Source organism: Zerene cesonia, unplaced genomic scaffold (assembly GCF_012273895.1).
Source record: "Zerene cesonia ecotype Mississippi unplaced genomic scaffold, Zerene_cesonia_1.1 Zces_u006, whole genome shotgun sequence".
Lineage (NCBI taxonomy): Eukaryota > Metazoa > Arthropoda > Insecta > Lepidoptera > Pieridae > Zerene > Zerene cesonia.
The window spans coordinates 1857582-1872161 of NW_024045136.1; the positions used below are offsets into that span (position 1 = coordinate 1857582).

The following is a 14580-nucleotide window of genomic DNA, read 5'->3' on the forward strand; positions in this document are numbered from 1 at the left end:
TTATTTTAGGGAAGAGTCCACAATTAACTGCTTAGTTGCACTTTTAACTCTCAACGCAAAACGCAACGTATACGCAAATTTCATTTTATTTCTTTTCTTGATTGGTAAAAATTAAATGTCCGCCGTCACAAAATGGTGGTTAACATTTTTCCACAACTTCCTCAATATGGATATCAAATGAAAGGGCTATCAATTAATTCAATATTACACAATATGACAAAATTTAAATTTCAAGATGGCTTTTTTTTTTTTTTTTTTTTTTTTTTTTTTTTAAGTTACAGTCGGTAATGGAGCTGGTGGGACGCCTGATGGTAAGCGCTACCACCGCCCATGAACATTTGTACATAAGGTCCTTTGCAGACCTTACGCCTCTGCAAATGGATTGTCGACTTTTTTGGGAAGGGATTAAGAAAGGAGTGGCGATAGGAATAAAGGAAAGGAGTGGGAAGGGTAAGGAAAAGGATATGGGCCTCCGGCTCCCCCACTCACCGAACGAAACACAGCAGAATGCTATTTCACGCCGGTCTTCTGTGGGGGTGTGGTACTTCCCCGGTGCGAGCTGGCCCAATTCGTGCCGAAGCGTGCTCGACTACCACATACAAAATACGTATGAGTTTCATATATTTAGAAGTCAGTCCGTCACATTTGCGTGTCATATATGGATTTAGAAGTCTGTCAGTCACTTTTACGTTTATGATAACATACCTTTATATATGTCATCTTCATAGTCGTACATATCATATTTATCATCTGCTTCCATATCGACATCGTCCGGCGAGAGTTCATCTGGACAATCTGAGAACATCGCGACATAATTAAGTCTCATCTCTCATAGCTCCGTTCGTAGCATACGTTTGGAGTGATGTAATTTATATGCAAATATATTGCGGTATGAAACCAACACATCATTATCAATGAGAAATTTTGAAAGTATAGAAAAAATTTGATCACGCAGCGGGATTCGAACCCGCGTCTTTTTGCCAAACCGCAGCAACGCCTAGCCTCTCGGCCACCCGTGATGCCGCTACAATAATAGAATTCTTCTACTCTTTCAGTTTCATGTGCCTAAGGGGCACCCCGCGCCATCTGTTGAGATGATTAAGAACCATCACAACCAAAACGAAACGTTATTTCAATGATTACAATATTATATCGATTTAACGCGGCCTTTGTTAGATTTAATTTTTAGATTTATAGCATTAAAATCATCAAAAATCAAAAAACGTCATAATCTATTACTAGCTGCGCCCCGCGGTTTCACCCGCGTAAGTCTGAATCCCGTAGGAATATCGGGATAAAAAGTTGCCTATGTGTTATTCCAGTTGTTCAGCTATCTCGGTACCAAACTTCATTGCAATCGGTTCAGTAGGTTTTGCGTGAAAGATTAACAAACATACACCCATCCTTAAAAACTTTCACATTTATAATATTAGTAGGATAGGAAATAGGAAGTAGGATAGGACAGGAAGAAAAAATTTATTTATTTATTTATTTATTTATTTATTACTCAGTACCTTGTTTATGACCAGCTAAGACTATCATTTACGATTTTACAGACACACTAGCGGTTCGCCCCGGCTTTACTCGTGGTACATATATAGCCTAAAGCCTTCCTCAATAAATGGGCTATCTAACACTGAAAGAATTTTTCAAATCGGACCACTGTTTCCTGAGATTAGTGCATACAAAGAAACAAGCTTTATAATATAAGTATAGACTACATACACTTTGCGGAGGACATATAATTTAAAATAACATCCATACATTCTTAATAACTTTTACTCTACTATAATAGGATGTGATGGGATGGGATAATGCATTTAAAATTGGTATAAATATAACAATACCAGACGCTGGTCCCAGCTCCGCCTGGATATCAAGATTCCTGTTTTATCCCAAGCGATCATTTAATTGGGATAAAAGTATCCTATCACCCAAGTCAGCGCATACAAAATTTCATCAAAATCTGTCCAGTAGTTTCAGGGTGATTGATGGACAAACATCTTTTACATTTATAATATTAGTGTGAAATTTGATAGTGTGATAACTCACCCATGTTATAATATACATCTGGCTCATCCTTCACATCCGTTACTTGTCCTTTAACTAGAAATAATAATTAAATATATAATATAATTAACATATTTGATAAAATTAATTTTCAGTTTTGTAGCATTGAAATCCTATCCTAATCCTACTTATGGTTAAATACTTTTATTTCTCTATAGATTACAATTAAATCACTTACAGAGAAATACAATTTTTTACATCATTTTTACTCGCTTAGCGTTATAAGTACGATTAACAAAAGAAAACAAACTAAAATAACAATAAATTGAGGGTAGTTTCTACTTCTCATAGATAAAAAGTAAACTAATGACATTCCAACTTCTAAGTCCGTATCCCGTAGGAATATCGGGATAAAAAGTTGCCTATATGTTATTCCAGTTATCCAGCCGTCTACATACCAAATTTCGTTGCAATCGGTTCCGAAGGTTTTGCGTGAAAGAGTCACAAATTATATACACATACACAAACTTCCATCCTCACAAAATTTCGCATTTATAATATTAATTGGATAGCAGGATAAACATTTCATTACAAAACTTTAGTCCTCCCGCAATATTGCATTTGAATACATAAAAATAATATTTAAATCGTAAAATAGTGTTTTACTCAATGTAACGGTTTTAAAATGTAATATTAATTTAATTATTTAGTGCTCACTCAAACTATACCTTAATTTATATATAATACATATGATACTAGCAAACCTGGCGAACTCCGTTTCGCCACCAGATGGCTGTATGTGAAAAATGATTTTCCCGCTTTTCTGTTAAAATTTTTCTCGAATATTCTTTGCTATAAACCTCACGGAGCCCGAGATCTTTCCAACGAATGCAAACCCGTGGAAATTGGTTCGTGAGTTCTGGAGTAATAGCGTGAAGAAGCAAAACCCGACTTATTGTTATTTAGAACACTAGCTTTTCGCCCGCGGCTTCGCCCGCGTAGAATTCGCTTATATCGCGCGACATGGTAAGGAGTATTTTCTTCACATTAATAAGTATGGTTTGTTCTTTCCCACGTTTAGCTCCATCTTCATACAAAGTTTCATCAAAATCGGTTTGACAATAACGAACTTTCATACAAACTTTCATCCCCTCTTTCGACCCTTTCTACCCTTTTTTCGCAATAAAAATTATCCTATGTCCTTTCCCAAGTTCAGTTCTATCTTCATACCAAATTTTATCAAAATCGGTTCGGTGGTTTAGGCATGAAAGCGTAACAGACAGACAGACAGACAGACAGACAGAGTTACTTTTGCATTTATAATATTAGTAGGGATAATGATTAGGTAAGTATGTTTTCCAAAAATTTGATGCAAAGCATAATTTTGCACTAATTATTCATTAAATCAATATTTCAATTAGGATATTTAATTAATTTAGTACTATAACTGAATCATTACAGCTTAAAATATATTAAAAACCTAATTTGTACCTGTTATGGCCTTTTTATAGTACAATTCGAGGAACTTTTCTTCGCATAGCTGCACCTGCTTCTTAAATGCGCTGGCATCACGTAATTTTAGTATGCAGTGCGGACATATTGTGTATGTGAGAGCACACAGTACTCCTGGCACTGGTGTGACCTGTAAAGTTGATATTAATATACTTATCTATATTTATAAAACTCGAAGGTGAATGACTGACATAGTGATCTATCAATGCACAGCCCAAACCACTGGACAGATTAGGCTGAAATTTGGCATGCAGATGGATGTAAATGCGTAGGTAGCTGCTAAGAAAGGATTTTGATAAATTCGACCTTCAAGTAGATGAAAGTTTCTACTATGAAAATTTATTAGGACCCCACGGGCGAAACTGCGGACAGTAGCTGGTATTAGATAAAATGTTTATCCTAAACCTGCATAATATGTTCTCAGTGTAACTTCAGGAGGATAGAGTGCCATTGGCTACTTCTTAGTGCAGTGAAACATTTTAATTGGCAATATTATCACACTATGCGGGCAAGGCCCTATAATACATTATGTATTAATTGTTGTTTCTATAAAATAACTGTACAATATTCAAGATCTAAGAAGCTATTGTTAATTATAGTTACTGATAATTTACGTTCACTGTAATACCAAAATGTTGTGAACTCAAGAATATAGATAGCAAAAATTATTATTTCAATTGAGGATAGTGTTCGTTTAATATAAACAATTATTTTTTATACATTTGCCATATCAAAAAACAATATAGAATATGGACGATATAGTAACGTTTAGATATTTGCTGTAACTTAGATAACAGAGATGTCATATGTTATTCCTCAAATAAATTCTAGACACTGTTTTAGTATACTTACATCAATATCAAAACAATAGCGGAGCATATCTGAATAAATGTCTTTTTCGTTCGCCAAGTTATCAAAAGTTCCTTCCGCGTGACAGCACCTACACAAATTCTTTTCCAATTTCCAGATTTCACCCTCCGACACCATTTTATTTTAGATAAACATAAAAATTAAGTTACAGATCGAGCAATTTTTATAAATACAAACATCGGACGAGAATCATGATTCCCAGATAGGAAATTCCATATACCATAGACTAAGCAATGCTTATTTCACTGTGATACGCAGTAAATGGACGAGGCTACCATGTGGATCCCTATCTTTTCGCTTCATAGGCTGCTAAATTTATTGTGTTTGGTATTTAGTGTTTTCTTGATAGAACTCTGAATAATTAACATAATTTCATAAAATGTTTATGAGTCGAACAATTACAAAATACAATACGAGACATTGTCAATCTAAGTAAACTTTTGTTGATGATGATTGGGGTGAACTTAAATAAAGATATTTTTACCGTTATGTAATGATCTTTTTTATATTAATCAAGTATAATAAGTGTGTATTTAAATATTATGTCTTATCCAAATAATTGGTATCTGTTATGCGGCTGTATGTTTTATTGTGTATATAAAATATCTAGCTTTTACCCGCAGCTTCGCACTCGTTAATTCGGTGTAATTTATTGATGTTATTATACGTATAAACCTTCCTCATGAATCACTCTATCTATTAAAAAAAACCACATCAAAATCTGTTGCGTAGTTCTAAAGATTTAAGCGACACATACACAATACAGCGACAGAGAAAACGACTTTGTTTTATACTATAAAGTGAAGTATCGATTAAAAATAATCATTTATGAACATAATTTACCTATTATAACATATAATAATATAATATAACATTTAGTTACTAGCGTATTCCTAATTTTTTCGACGTTCGAAACAAAATTAGGACTAATAGAAATAAAAAGTTCTCTATGACTATCAAATCAATTTGTTTTCATATTTGATATCTAATGTCAATGTTGTGGTTGTTATTGTTTTAAATAGGGTCCTAAAACCATATACTGTATTGTATAAATTGAACAATCTTTAACTAAAAATAAAATAAGACTGCAAATACCGTTGCACATTCAAAATAAACAAATTTCTGACATGGCGGCTGAGAGCGAAGTGTTTAAGTTAGAGAAAGATCTGTGTAGGTGTTGTCACGCCGAAGGGAATTTCCATAAGTTATTTGAGCCTTCGCAACAAGAAAACTTCTGTGATATGTTAAGAAATTGTTTTGATATGAACGTAAGTACCATACTATGTAGCTAATGAGTAATTGTGTTCAAGCTCTTTGGGTTTTCAGTATAAAAAACGTGTATTTCACTTTTTTACTCCTTACTTACTTTCCCCACACGCAGCTTCGCCAGCTATATTTTAAACTGAATAAATAGTGTACATAAAGGGGACGAGGATAAAAATTGTTATATTATTTTGCATTGTTAACCATATTCACCCAATATTAAATTTTTGAGCGATGACTTATAATCGAAAAAGACTTAAAAATACACGCGTTGATGACAGAATCAACTAAATTTTCTTATTCTACATGAAGGGACTAAGTAACTACTTATATTAGAAATGCGAAAGTTTGTAAGGATGTGTGTGTGTGTTTGTTGCTCATTCACACAAAGACTACTGAACCGATTGCAACGAAATTTGGTACGCAACTGTATAACAACTGGAATAACATTTAAGCAACTTTTTATCCCGATATTCATACGGGATACAGACTTACGCGGGTGAAACCGCGGGGTGCAGCTAGTTTAATTCAAATTAGGATAAGATCCACAAACTAATTGTATTGTCAATGAATGTTCATAGTGTGTAAAGTTTGAATAAAATCTGTATGTTTCAAGTGTATCAAAATTGAGTCGAAAAGCATAGGTTAGGTAGGTTACATACAAACATACAGTTTAATAATGCAAATGCATGTTAAAAATGCTTTTTTATTCTAGATTACACCAGTTACAGGGAATTTAAGTGATGTCACAAATGCAATATGTCCAGAGTGTGTCGTCAAACTAAAAGACGCCAGCTCGTTTAAAAGACAAGTTCAACAGTGCGAGGAGAAATTCTACGATCTTTATTATAAGAACGCTTTATTTGGTGAGTTTTTAGTTTTAATATTTGATTATTTATTTATAAATATCTATTACAAGGTTATTGGATACCATACACTTAATCTTTTATATTCAACTAGATGCTCATGCAGACTCCACCCAGATATCAAGATCCCTGTTTCATCCGAAGGGAGCATTTAATCGGGATAAAATTATCCTATCACCCAAGTCAGCTCATAAACTGTCTGTATACCAAATTTCCCAGCTATCTACTAGTGACAGTCTCATCAAAATTGCTGCAGCCGTTTAAGAGATAAGCTAGAACCAACACGCAGAACATAGATATACAAAAATTTATTAAAAAAACTACTCAAGTTTTTAAGGATGTGTGTGTGTTTGTTGCTCTTTCACACAAAAACTACTGAACCAAATGCAATGAAATTTGGTACGTAGACATCTGGACAATTGAAATAACATATAGGCAACTTATTATCCCAATATTCCTACGGGATGCGGACTTACGGTGTAAACGCGGGGTGCAGCTAGTAAATATGTGTAGACTTTAATTTCTTTAATTTCTTTCGATTAATCAATGATTTGTGTATAATATTTCCAGACAACTCCTACAAAGGCACTGCGCCTACAGTGAAAGAAGAATTAGACATAGGTAAGTAAATATGTTCCATCGTCATTTAATCACAAGGTGAACATAGACTCATAGCACAGAATATACAGAAGCATATAGTAGTATAACTCCTTTAATCCACAGTATAATGAAAAGCATGCAGTAGTACAACTCGTTTGATATTATACCACAGTATAATGAAAAGCATGCAGTAGGACAACTCGTTTGATCTTATACCACAGTATAATGATAAGCATACAGTAGTACAACTCTTTTGATCTTATACCACAGGCACATATGTAAGCACTTCCAACCATTTTTTAAATTCGACTGTGTTATTTACTAGCAGCCCATACCGGCTTCGCACGGGCATAATGCTATCCTACTTCCTACTGCCTACTTACTACTATAATATTATAAATGTGAAAGTTTGTAAGGATGTGTGTGTGTTTTTTGCTCTTTCACGCAAGAACTACTGAACCGATTGCAAAGAAATTTGGTACGTAGATAGCTGAACTATTGGAATAACATATAGGCAACCTTTTATCCCGATATTCCACGCGGGTGAAACCGCGGGGCGCAGCTAGTAACATAATAAAAGAATAAGAAATGATTTTTCAATTAGGTCCAGTAGTTTTGGAGGCTATTCATTTCAAACAAACACACAAACAAACAAACAGAAAATGAAATCTTTCCTCTTTTTAATATGTATTAGTATAGAATTTATTGCCTTGTTTCTAGTTAATTCAATGGATTTTCAACCGATTGACTTAATTGCTTCTCCTAATTGTTTCTGTTCGACAGAATTATACCCACTTGGTTCCATTTTCCGAATTCGGAGTGATAAAATAATTTTGTATTTTATTTTTTCAGATTTTACAACGCTCGAAGATGAAAAAAAGCAATGTTCCGATATAAAAATGGATACTGGTGGTGAGATATTTTACTTTTCGTTACATTAGCTACTTCTCGGAGGTTACTTCATTTAAATTTAGATAATAAAAACATGTACTAGGATCATAAACAGCTATCCGAGAAAAAATGAAAATATAGTTACAATAATAGGGTCGTCTGATGGTAAGCGCTACCACAACGCATAAACATTTGGAGAGACGTAAGATCGATTGCAGACCTTACTCCACTACAAATGGATTGCCGACTTTAAATTGGGAAGGGATTAAGGAAGGATAGACTAGAGGAATAAATGGAAGGACTGGGAAGGGTGAGGAAAAGAAAACGGCCCTCCAGCTCCACCACTCACCGTACGAAACACAGTGGCATGCCACTATATCAAGCCGGTGTTGTGGGGGTGTGGTACTTTTTATCCCCATATAGACACAGACTTACGTGTGTGAAACCACGGGGCGCAGCTAGTACGATCTAATAATCTAAAAATTCTTTGTCATCCAGTCTACATTTTATTTTGTATGCAACCCGGGCGAAGCCGGGAAGAGCAGTTAGTTTCTATGCAAACGTGCTGATATTCTATTTGATTTGATTTGAATAATATTGATTTTCAGATAACACAGAAGACGAGATGCATTTGAGCGATTTGAAGAAGGTGAAGCCGAAAGCTAAAGTTAAGAATAAAAAGTGTAAGAAAATCACGCAGGAAGGCTGTGAAGATAAATCGAGAAAAGGTATTAAAATATTTTTCTATACTACACACTAGGTCACCGCCCGTGGCTTTGCCCGCGAAATTAAAGAAAAAGATGGACCGTCCCGGGCCCCACTCGCATAGATCTTTGTTCACGTGGGTTTTCCGGGATTGAAACTGAGTAAAATTATCTCCGTACCAAATTCATACAAATCGCTTCTGTTTAGTCGTGAAGACAGAAAGAGTTACTTTCGCATTTATAACAATACTAGCTGCGCCCCGCGGTTTCACCCGCGTAAGTCCGTATCCCGTAGGAATATCGGGATAAAAAGTTGCCTATATGTTATTCCACTTGTCCAGCTATCTACGTACCAAATTGCATTGCAATCGGTTCAGTAGATTTTGCGTGAAAGAGCAACAAACGCACACACATCCTTACAAACTTTCGCATTTATAATATTAGTAGGAGAGTAGGATTAGTGAGCCAGTAGGGATGACTGGAGTTTATAAACCTAAAGTTGATTTGTTGGATGATACTAAATTTTAATTAATGAATTAGCTTTTAAACAAAGTTGGATAAAAAAATAATAATTATTATTATGTATAAGCTCAATATAAGTTAATTAATTTTCAACTTCACCCAATAAAATAATTCAAAAATAAAAGACGCAATTGCTCTGTTTTCAACCGACTTCTAAGAAGGAGGTTATGAATTCGATTCATTTTTTTTTGTATTTGTCACTTCATAACTATTTACTGGGTGAACCGAGTAAGTTTCTTTTTGTACATGAAAGTTGATCCCTCCAATGCGGTCCCATTCGAATTTGGTCTAGTTTTGTTAATTTGTAAACGGTTCAGTTTTTTGTCAAGAAGAATTATTGATTGTTTGATTTGATTTGATTTGATTTGATTTGATTTCAGACGTGGAAAAACCATCCGACTACCGCACATCCGACATTCGTGACATCGTCAAGTTGATCATAATGTTTTCAACGGCTACCCCCTTCCGGTGGTCATACAGCAAGTACATGTGTTTCTTCTGCGACCGTGTGTTCACAAAGTTCTCAGAACTGAAGCAGCACCACTACGACCACTACGAGATAAAACTGGACAGTTCCCTGCGCTCCATAACCACGGAGACGAAAGTGAAGTTCGAAGTCAGCCAGCTATCCTGCAAAATATGCCCGAAGGACATGCAAACGTTGGACGATCTGCTCGATCACATCACTATAACGCACAAACAGGGGTACAATAGCGTTGTGCGATGCTCGATATTCGCCTTCCGTTTGACGGACACGGAAGCGCCGTGCCAGCAGTGCGACCAGACGTTCTCGTTCTTCGGCAACCTATTGTCCCACGTGTACAAAAACCACCTGGGCACCGGGCAGTTTCTGTGCGACAGTTGCGGCAAAGGGTTCCCGACGAAGTTCATGTTGAAGAAGCACGTGCGTTTGGAGCATACGAACGCGGACTACGTGTGCCAAACGTGCAATATGTCGTTCAAAACGCACGGCGCATTTTCCTACCATCGTATCACCCATAAGGGCGACTTCAATTGCGCCCAGTGCCCCGAGAGATTCCCCAGCTGGTACCTACGGAAGCGGCACGTCGCGTTCGCGCACGACAAATCGCTGCAGATCGCGTGCGAGCTGTGCTCCAAGACGTTCGTGAAATACAACTCGCTGAAATGGCACCTGATGTCCGTGCATCACAACGATAAACCGTTCGCGTGTGATCTGTGCGACTTCAAGTGCATCAACAAGACGTATTTGAAACGGCACATGGTCAGCCATTCGGATACGCGGCCGTTCCAGTGCCACGTGTGCGTGAAAGCGTTTCAGAGGAAGGAGCACCTCGAGACGCACGTGCGTATACATACGAACGATAGGAGATACGTGTGCAAGGAGTGCGGGAAGGGTTTCGTGCAAATTGCCGGCTTGAAGGTGCATTTGCGGGCGCACCACTCGACCGCGTGATTGTCTATGGTGTAGTCTATGGTCGGTGTAGTCTTTGGTCCTAGAGTCTATGGCTGGCGTAGTCTATGATCGGTGTAGTATATGGTCGGTGTAGTCTATGGATTTGTTATCTGCGTTTTGACGTTGACAGTTGTGTTTATGGGCGTAATTATAGATCACGGTTGTACAAAGCAAAATTGCAATTAACTAAAATTTGAATTGCATAGATAACGGTACGTGACTGACCGAAATTAAGCTCATACAAATTATGTACTAAAAACACATTTATTATTCTATCATTAAAAACAACTAGACTCACAATTCTATACAAAAACAAACTTAATACTGACCTCAAATGCGTGTGTCAAAATGCAAGTCGGAATAAATGTTGAAGCAAAATGGAGCTTATTTCCATAACTTTAAGGTACAAGAAATGTACCAAACGTTACGGTCGAAGCTGGATGATCAATATGGTGTATATACTTACATACAATACTTTACAATACTTTGTATTATAAATGCGAACGTAGGTTATACGCGTCATTAAGAATGTTATGAAATCTCTGAAAAGCGTGATTTTTGTACATTTTATATAGTGTAGCGAGCGAAGCCGCGGGACTGCGCCAGTTTCCCAACTTGATTAGGTTAGTGACAGCCTATTTTATAGTTTTTGACAAATCACAGTCTAAATAATCCATACAGTTCTTGAAAAAAGACATTCAAACGGGTCAATCAAAGAGAGTAGGTACGAGCTACACACGCCGTGTTGTTAGCAGCTCGGGACACTATTCAGGGGGCTGCAGCTAGCGTGTTTTAATAGCAGAAACAAAAGCGTTGTACTACTGTACGCTCTTTGTACAGTGCTTATATTGAAATAGATTGCTTATAAGAAATAGACGATTGAATAAAACGAAATAAATGCAGTTTGTAAAGCTGTCTGATTATAAATAAAATGTATATAATTCTTTGTTATAAAATGAAATGTACAAAATAAAAGTAATTTGCATTTTTCAATTTTATTTATTATCAAGAGTAAAGATGATTCTTTCTACAGAAAATACTTTAAATAATTCACATTTTAAATCTTTCACATCTATATGAAAATAGATAAGTTTTGAAGAAAAAAATAGTATTTTAATATACCGCGCGTTGTTCCCTTAATTAAAAACAATTTAAATATCAAGAAAACATACATGGGGTTTATGCTAGCGTGCCTACGGCGTATGACTGGATCGAGGAAGCAATGATTGGGGAGGTGATGGACCCTTCTGAATTTATGTACTAATAAAACATCATTGCCCTATAATCCTTATTTATAACCTGCTTTTGTTTTTCACCTGTATGTTTGTATCTAACCGTCTACTTTATACTCGATTTTGATCCACTTTGAGCAGGCAGATTTAATTCAAACTCTATAGGAGTTTATCTTATTATCCCGAATAGGGTCGCCAGGATTTAATTATTTAATGTATACTCTGTATAAGAACAAATGAGAGAATTTAGTTGATACTGTATTTAAAAGGGAGCTTTTAGATTTATTACTATATTTTTTACCATCACATTTATTTCATTTAGGGCCGATTTTTCAATGTTTTGAAAATAAGAGCTTTCAAGGTGGTCGCATTCATATTTCATAGTCATTGGATTTGACAAGAAATTAGGAATCATCCATAAGCAAATACAGCTTTTTAAAAGATCGTTAAAAAACGTCCGATCGTCCAGCGTTTGTAAAACATTAATTGAAATAAACACCTTATCTCGTGCAGATAATGTTCATTGTATAATGTGCCGCTCATAATAAGCTCTGTCTAGTACACGCTTCGGCAGAGTTATGCATCGGAAATTCATGAGACTTGTTCTTTATTTTACCTACGCCAAATGAACCATCAGATGATATCATAGTAAATAAATCTTGCCTCAACTATAGACTTAACAACGATGGAAATTCGTTATACATAAGGAAGCACACGGGTAATAAACATACTATAAATTCGTAATTTATATTGATTATCTGTCCAAAATTGTTAATTTTTCACATCGTTATCTGTCATGTGACGAGTGACAGTTTGGACGGGATACAACCATAGAGATATAGATAGAAAAGACAAAAAAGAAGAATAAGGCACCCGTATTATTAATAACGTTCATTTCTTTGTGTTGGTTATTCGTTGTTTGTTTCTTTTGTGTCTTTTTACATACTTACTCGTATATTAATTTAGGGTTTGCTTAATCAATATACTCAAGGAATAAGGATTCTTGATTGTGTGCTCTCGGATATGTTTCCAACTCTTGTATCTTATGTTGAAATTCAGTATTTTCTAGTTTAGTAAGTATGAAATTTGAGGTAGGATGGTTGTTACATGCTCGTTTTTCGAATAAAAACTCTTTAATTTTGAAATAAGCAAACTGTTAACCTATGGACTGCTTGTTTCCTGCATCTTCGCCCGCGTGGTCTTTAATCTAAATTATTTTCATGGTACATCTTTACTTTCATCGTACTTTCATCGACTATTTATTTCTCTTTGGGGTGGAATTGATGAAAAAGCTTTCTAAGCGAATGATTACATCGTTGTATAGGTGTGTTGTTCAGTACTCGATATATATATAGTCGATAGATCAGTCTGTCTTATTTCTGTTATTCATGCTGAAATATGCTTGTATATAATAATTATAATTCTTAATTTTCATTACTCGTACACATGGTATACAGAATTTCGTTTCACTCACAGTGATGCAGCATATTTAGCCATTGTTAAAAACAACACAACACATTAACAAAGAATATTATTAACACAGAATAATGTCCCACAACTCTGGTTAGTCAGTAGTTAGCTCATTGATTTAAGTAATACTAATTGAATTAGTATTACTTAAATCGATGAGCCAAATTACATTATCAATACACAATAATCAATGTAAATTACAAATATTGAACATAATATTGAAATAGGTTGGATATCACAATGTTGTATTGTTCTCTACAATAAAAGGCCCATTTGTATATCCAGTCTGAATTCTTAATTGCATTATGAAGTCCGATGGTAAATAAAGGCAAATTCTTTCACTTACCAGTTACCTTTCAATGGTTCAGATGTGTTATGTAGTAACTGAACCTCCATCTTTGTTCAGGTTGGCCCCAGGATAAAAGGGTAGCGTGTCACATGTGAATAGTAAAGTTCTGTTTGTGAAAGTATTATGGTCAGGTCAGTACTTCAGATTAGATGGTACAAACAAAGAACTTGTAAATCAAATGCTTTATATGACTAATTAGTGTTGGTGATTTCCTCCATTTCTTATGTTCATAAAGCACCTCTCGTTATTTCAGTTTACTATGACTTACATCCTTAAAATATGATTAGTTGTAAAAAAGTCTATGTTATATAAAACTTAGCTATAATAGAAACATGACATTTTTTACTACACAAGTCTTTATATATTGATTTTCACTCAAATTATTTGGATACTGTTGATTTGGGTTGTACGGTATACTGTTTGAAATTTTTGTCTCTGCAGTGTCATAAGACTATAATAAATGACACATAAATAAATTTATTTTCTTTACAACAGCTCACCATTGTCCCTTTCTATTATTTTTAATTACTTTTATGAATTGACATGTTTACCTAAAATGTTTGGAATAATATGGAATATTATTCTAAAGGAATAGTTCCTAACCTTTTCAACGCCACTACCCCAGGGAATTGAGTTTACCCCTAGCTAATTTAAAAGAATTTAACCACACAATAACTAGAAACATAAATCTTGAACTTAACTAGTCTGAAAGTTGATATTGTTTTGAAATTAAACAAAATATTCTTTATTGCACACTCAACAAACAATTAAATTAACAAAAAAAAAAAATAGGAAATGTAGTGCAAAGGGCGGCTTTATTGCTCAATAGCAATTTCTTCCAAGCAACCCAAGTTAA

General features: G+C 35.1%; 2 protein-coding genes across 6 annotated transcripts in view; one reads left to right on the top strand and one right to left on the bottom strand.

The window, feature by feature from the left end:
- LOC119838941 (zinc finger protein 32-like) overlaps positions 1-4613 on the bottom strand; it is a 26983-nt gene extending 22370 nt beyond the window's left edge. For all 5 annotated transcript variants that reach the window (XM_038365092.1, XM_038365087.1, XM_038365090.1 and 2 more), the window contains exons 1-4: positions 4375-4613; positions 3502-3652; positions 2053-2106; positions 706-795 (exon numbers count right to left, since the gene is read on the bottom strand). In XM_038365092.1, the coding sequence (XP_038221020.1) occupies positions 706-795; positions 2053-2106; positions 3502-3652; positions 4375-4509 (430 nt within the window). In that variant the 5' untranslated portion in view covers positions 4510-4613. The remainder of the gene's footprint in view (positions 1-705; positions 796-2052; positions 2107-3501; positions 3653-4374) is intronic.
- Positions 4614-5361: 748 nt separating this feature from the next.
- Positions 5362-10752, top strand: LOC119838946 (zinc finger protein 26-like). Its single transcript, XM_038365098.1, has 6 exons — positions 5362-5660; positions 6371-6521; positions 7092-7142; positions 7974-8033; positions 8621-8740; positions 9619-10752. The coding sequence occupies exons 1-6, from the start codon at positions 5520-5522 to the stop codon at positions 10671-10673; spliced, it is 1578 nt and encodes a 525-aa protein (XP_038221026.1). The 5' UTR covers positions 5362-5519; the 3' UTR covers positions 10674-10752.
- Positions 10753-14580: the final 3828 nt, after the last annotated feature.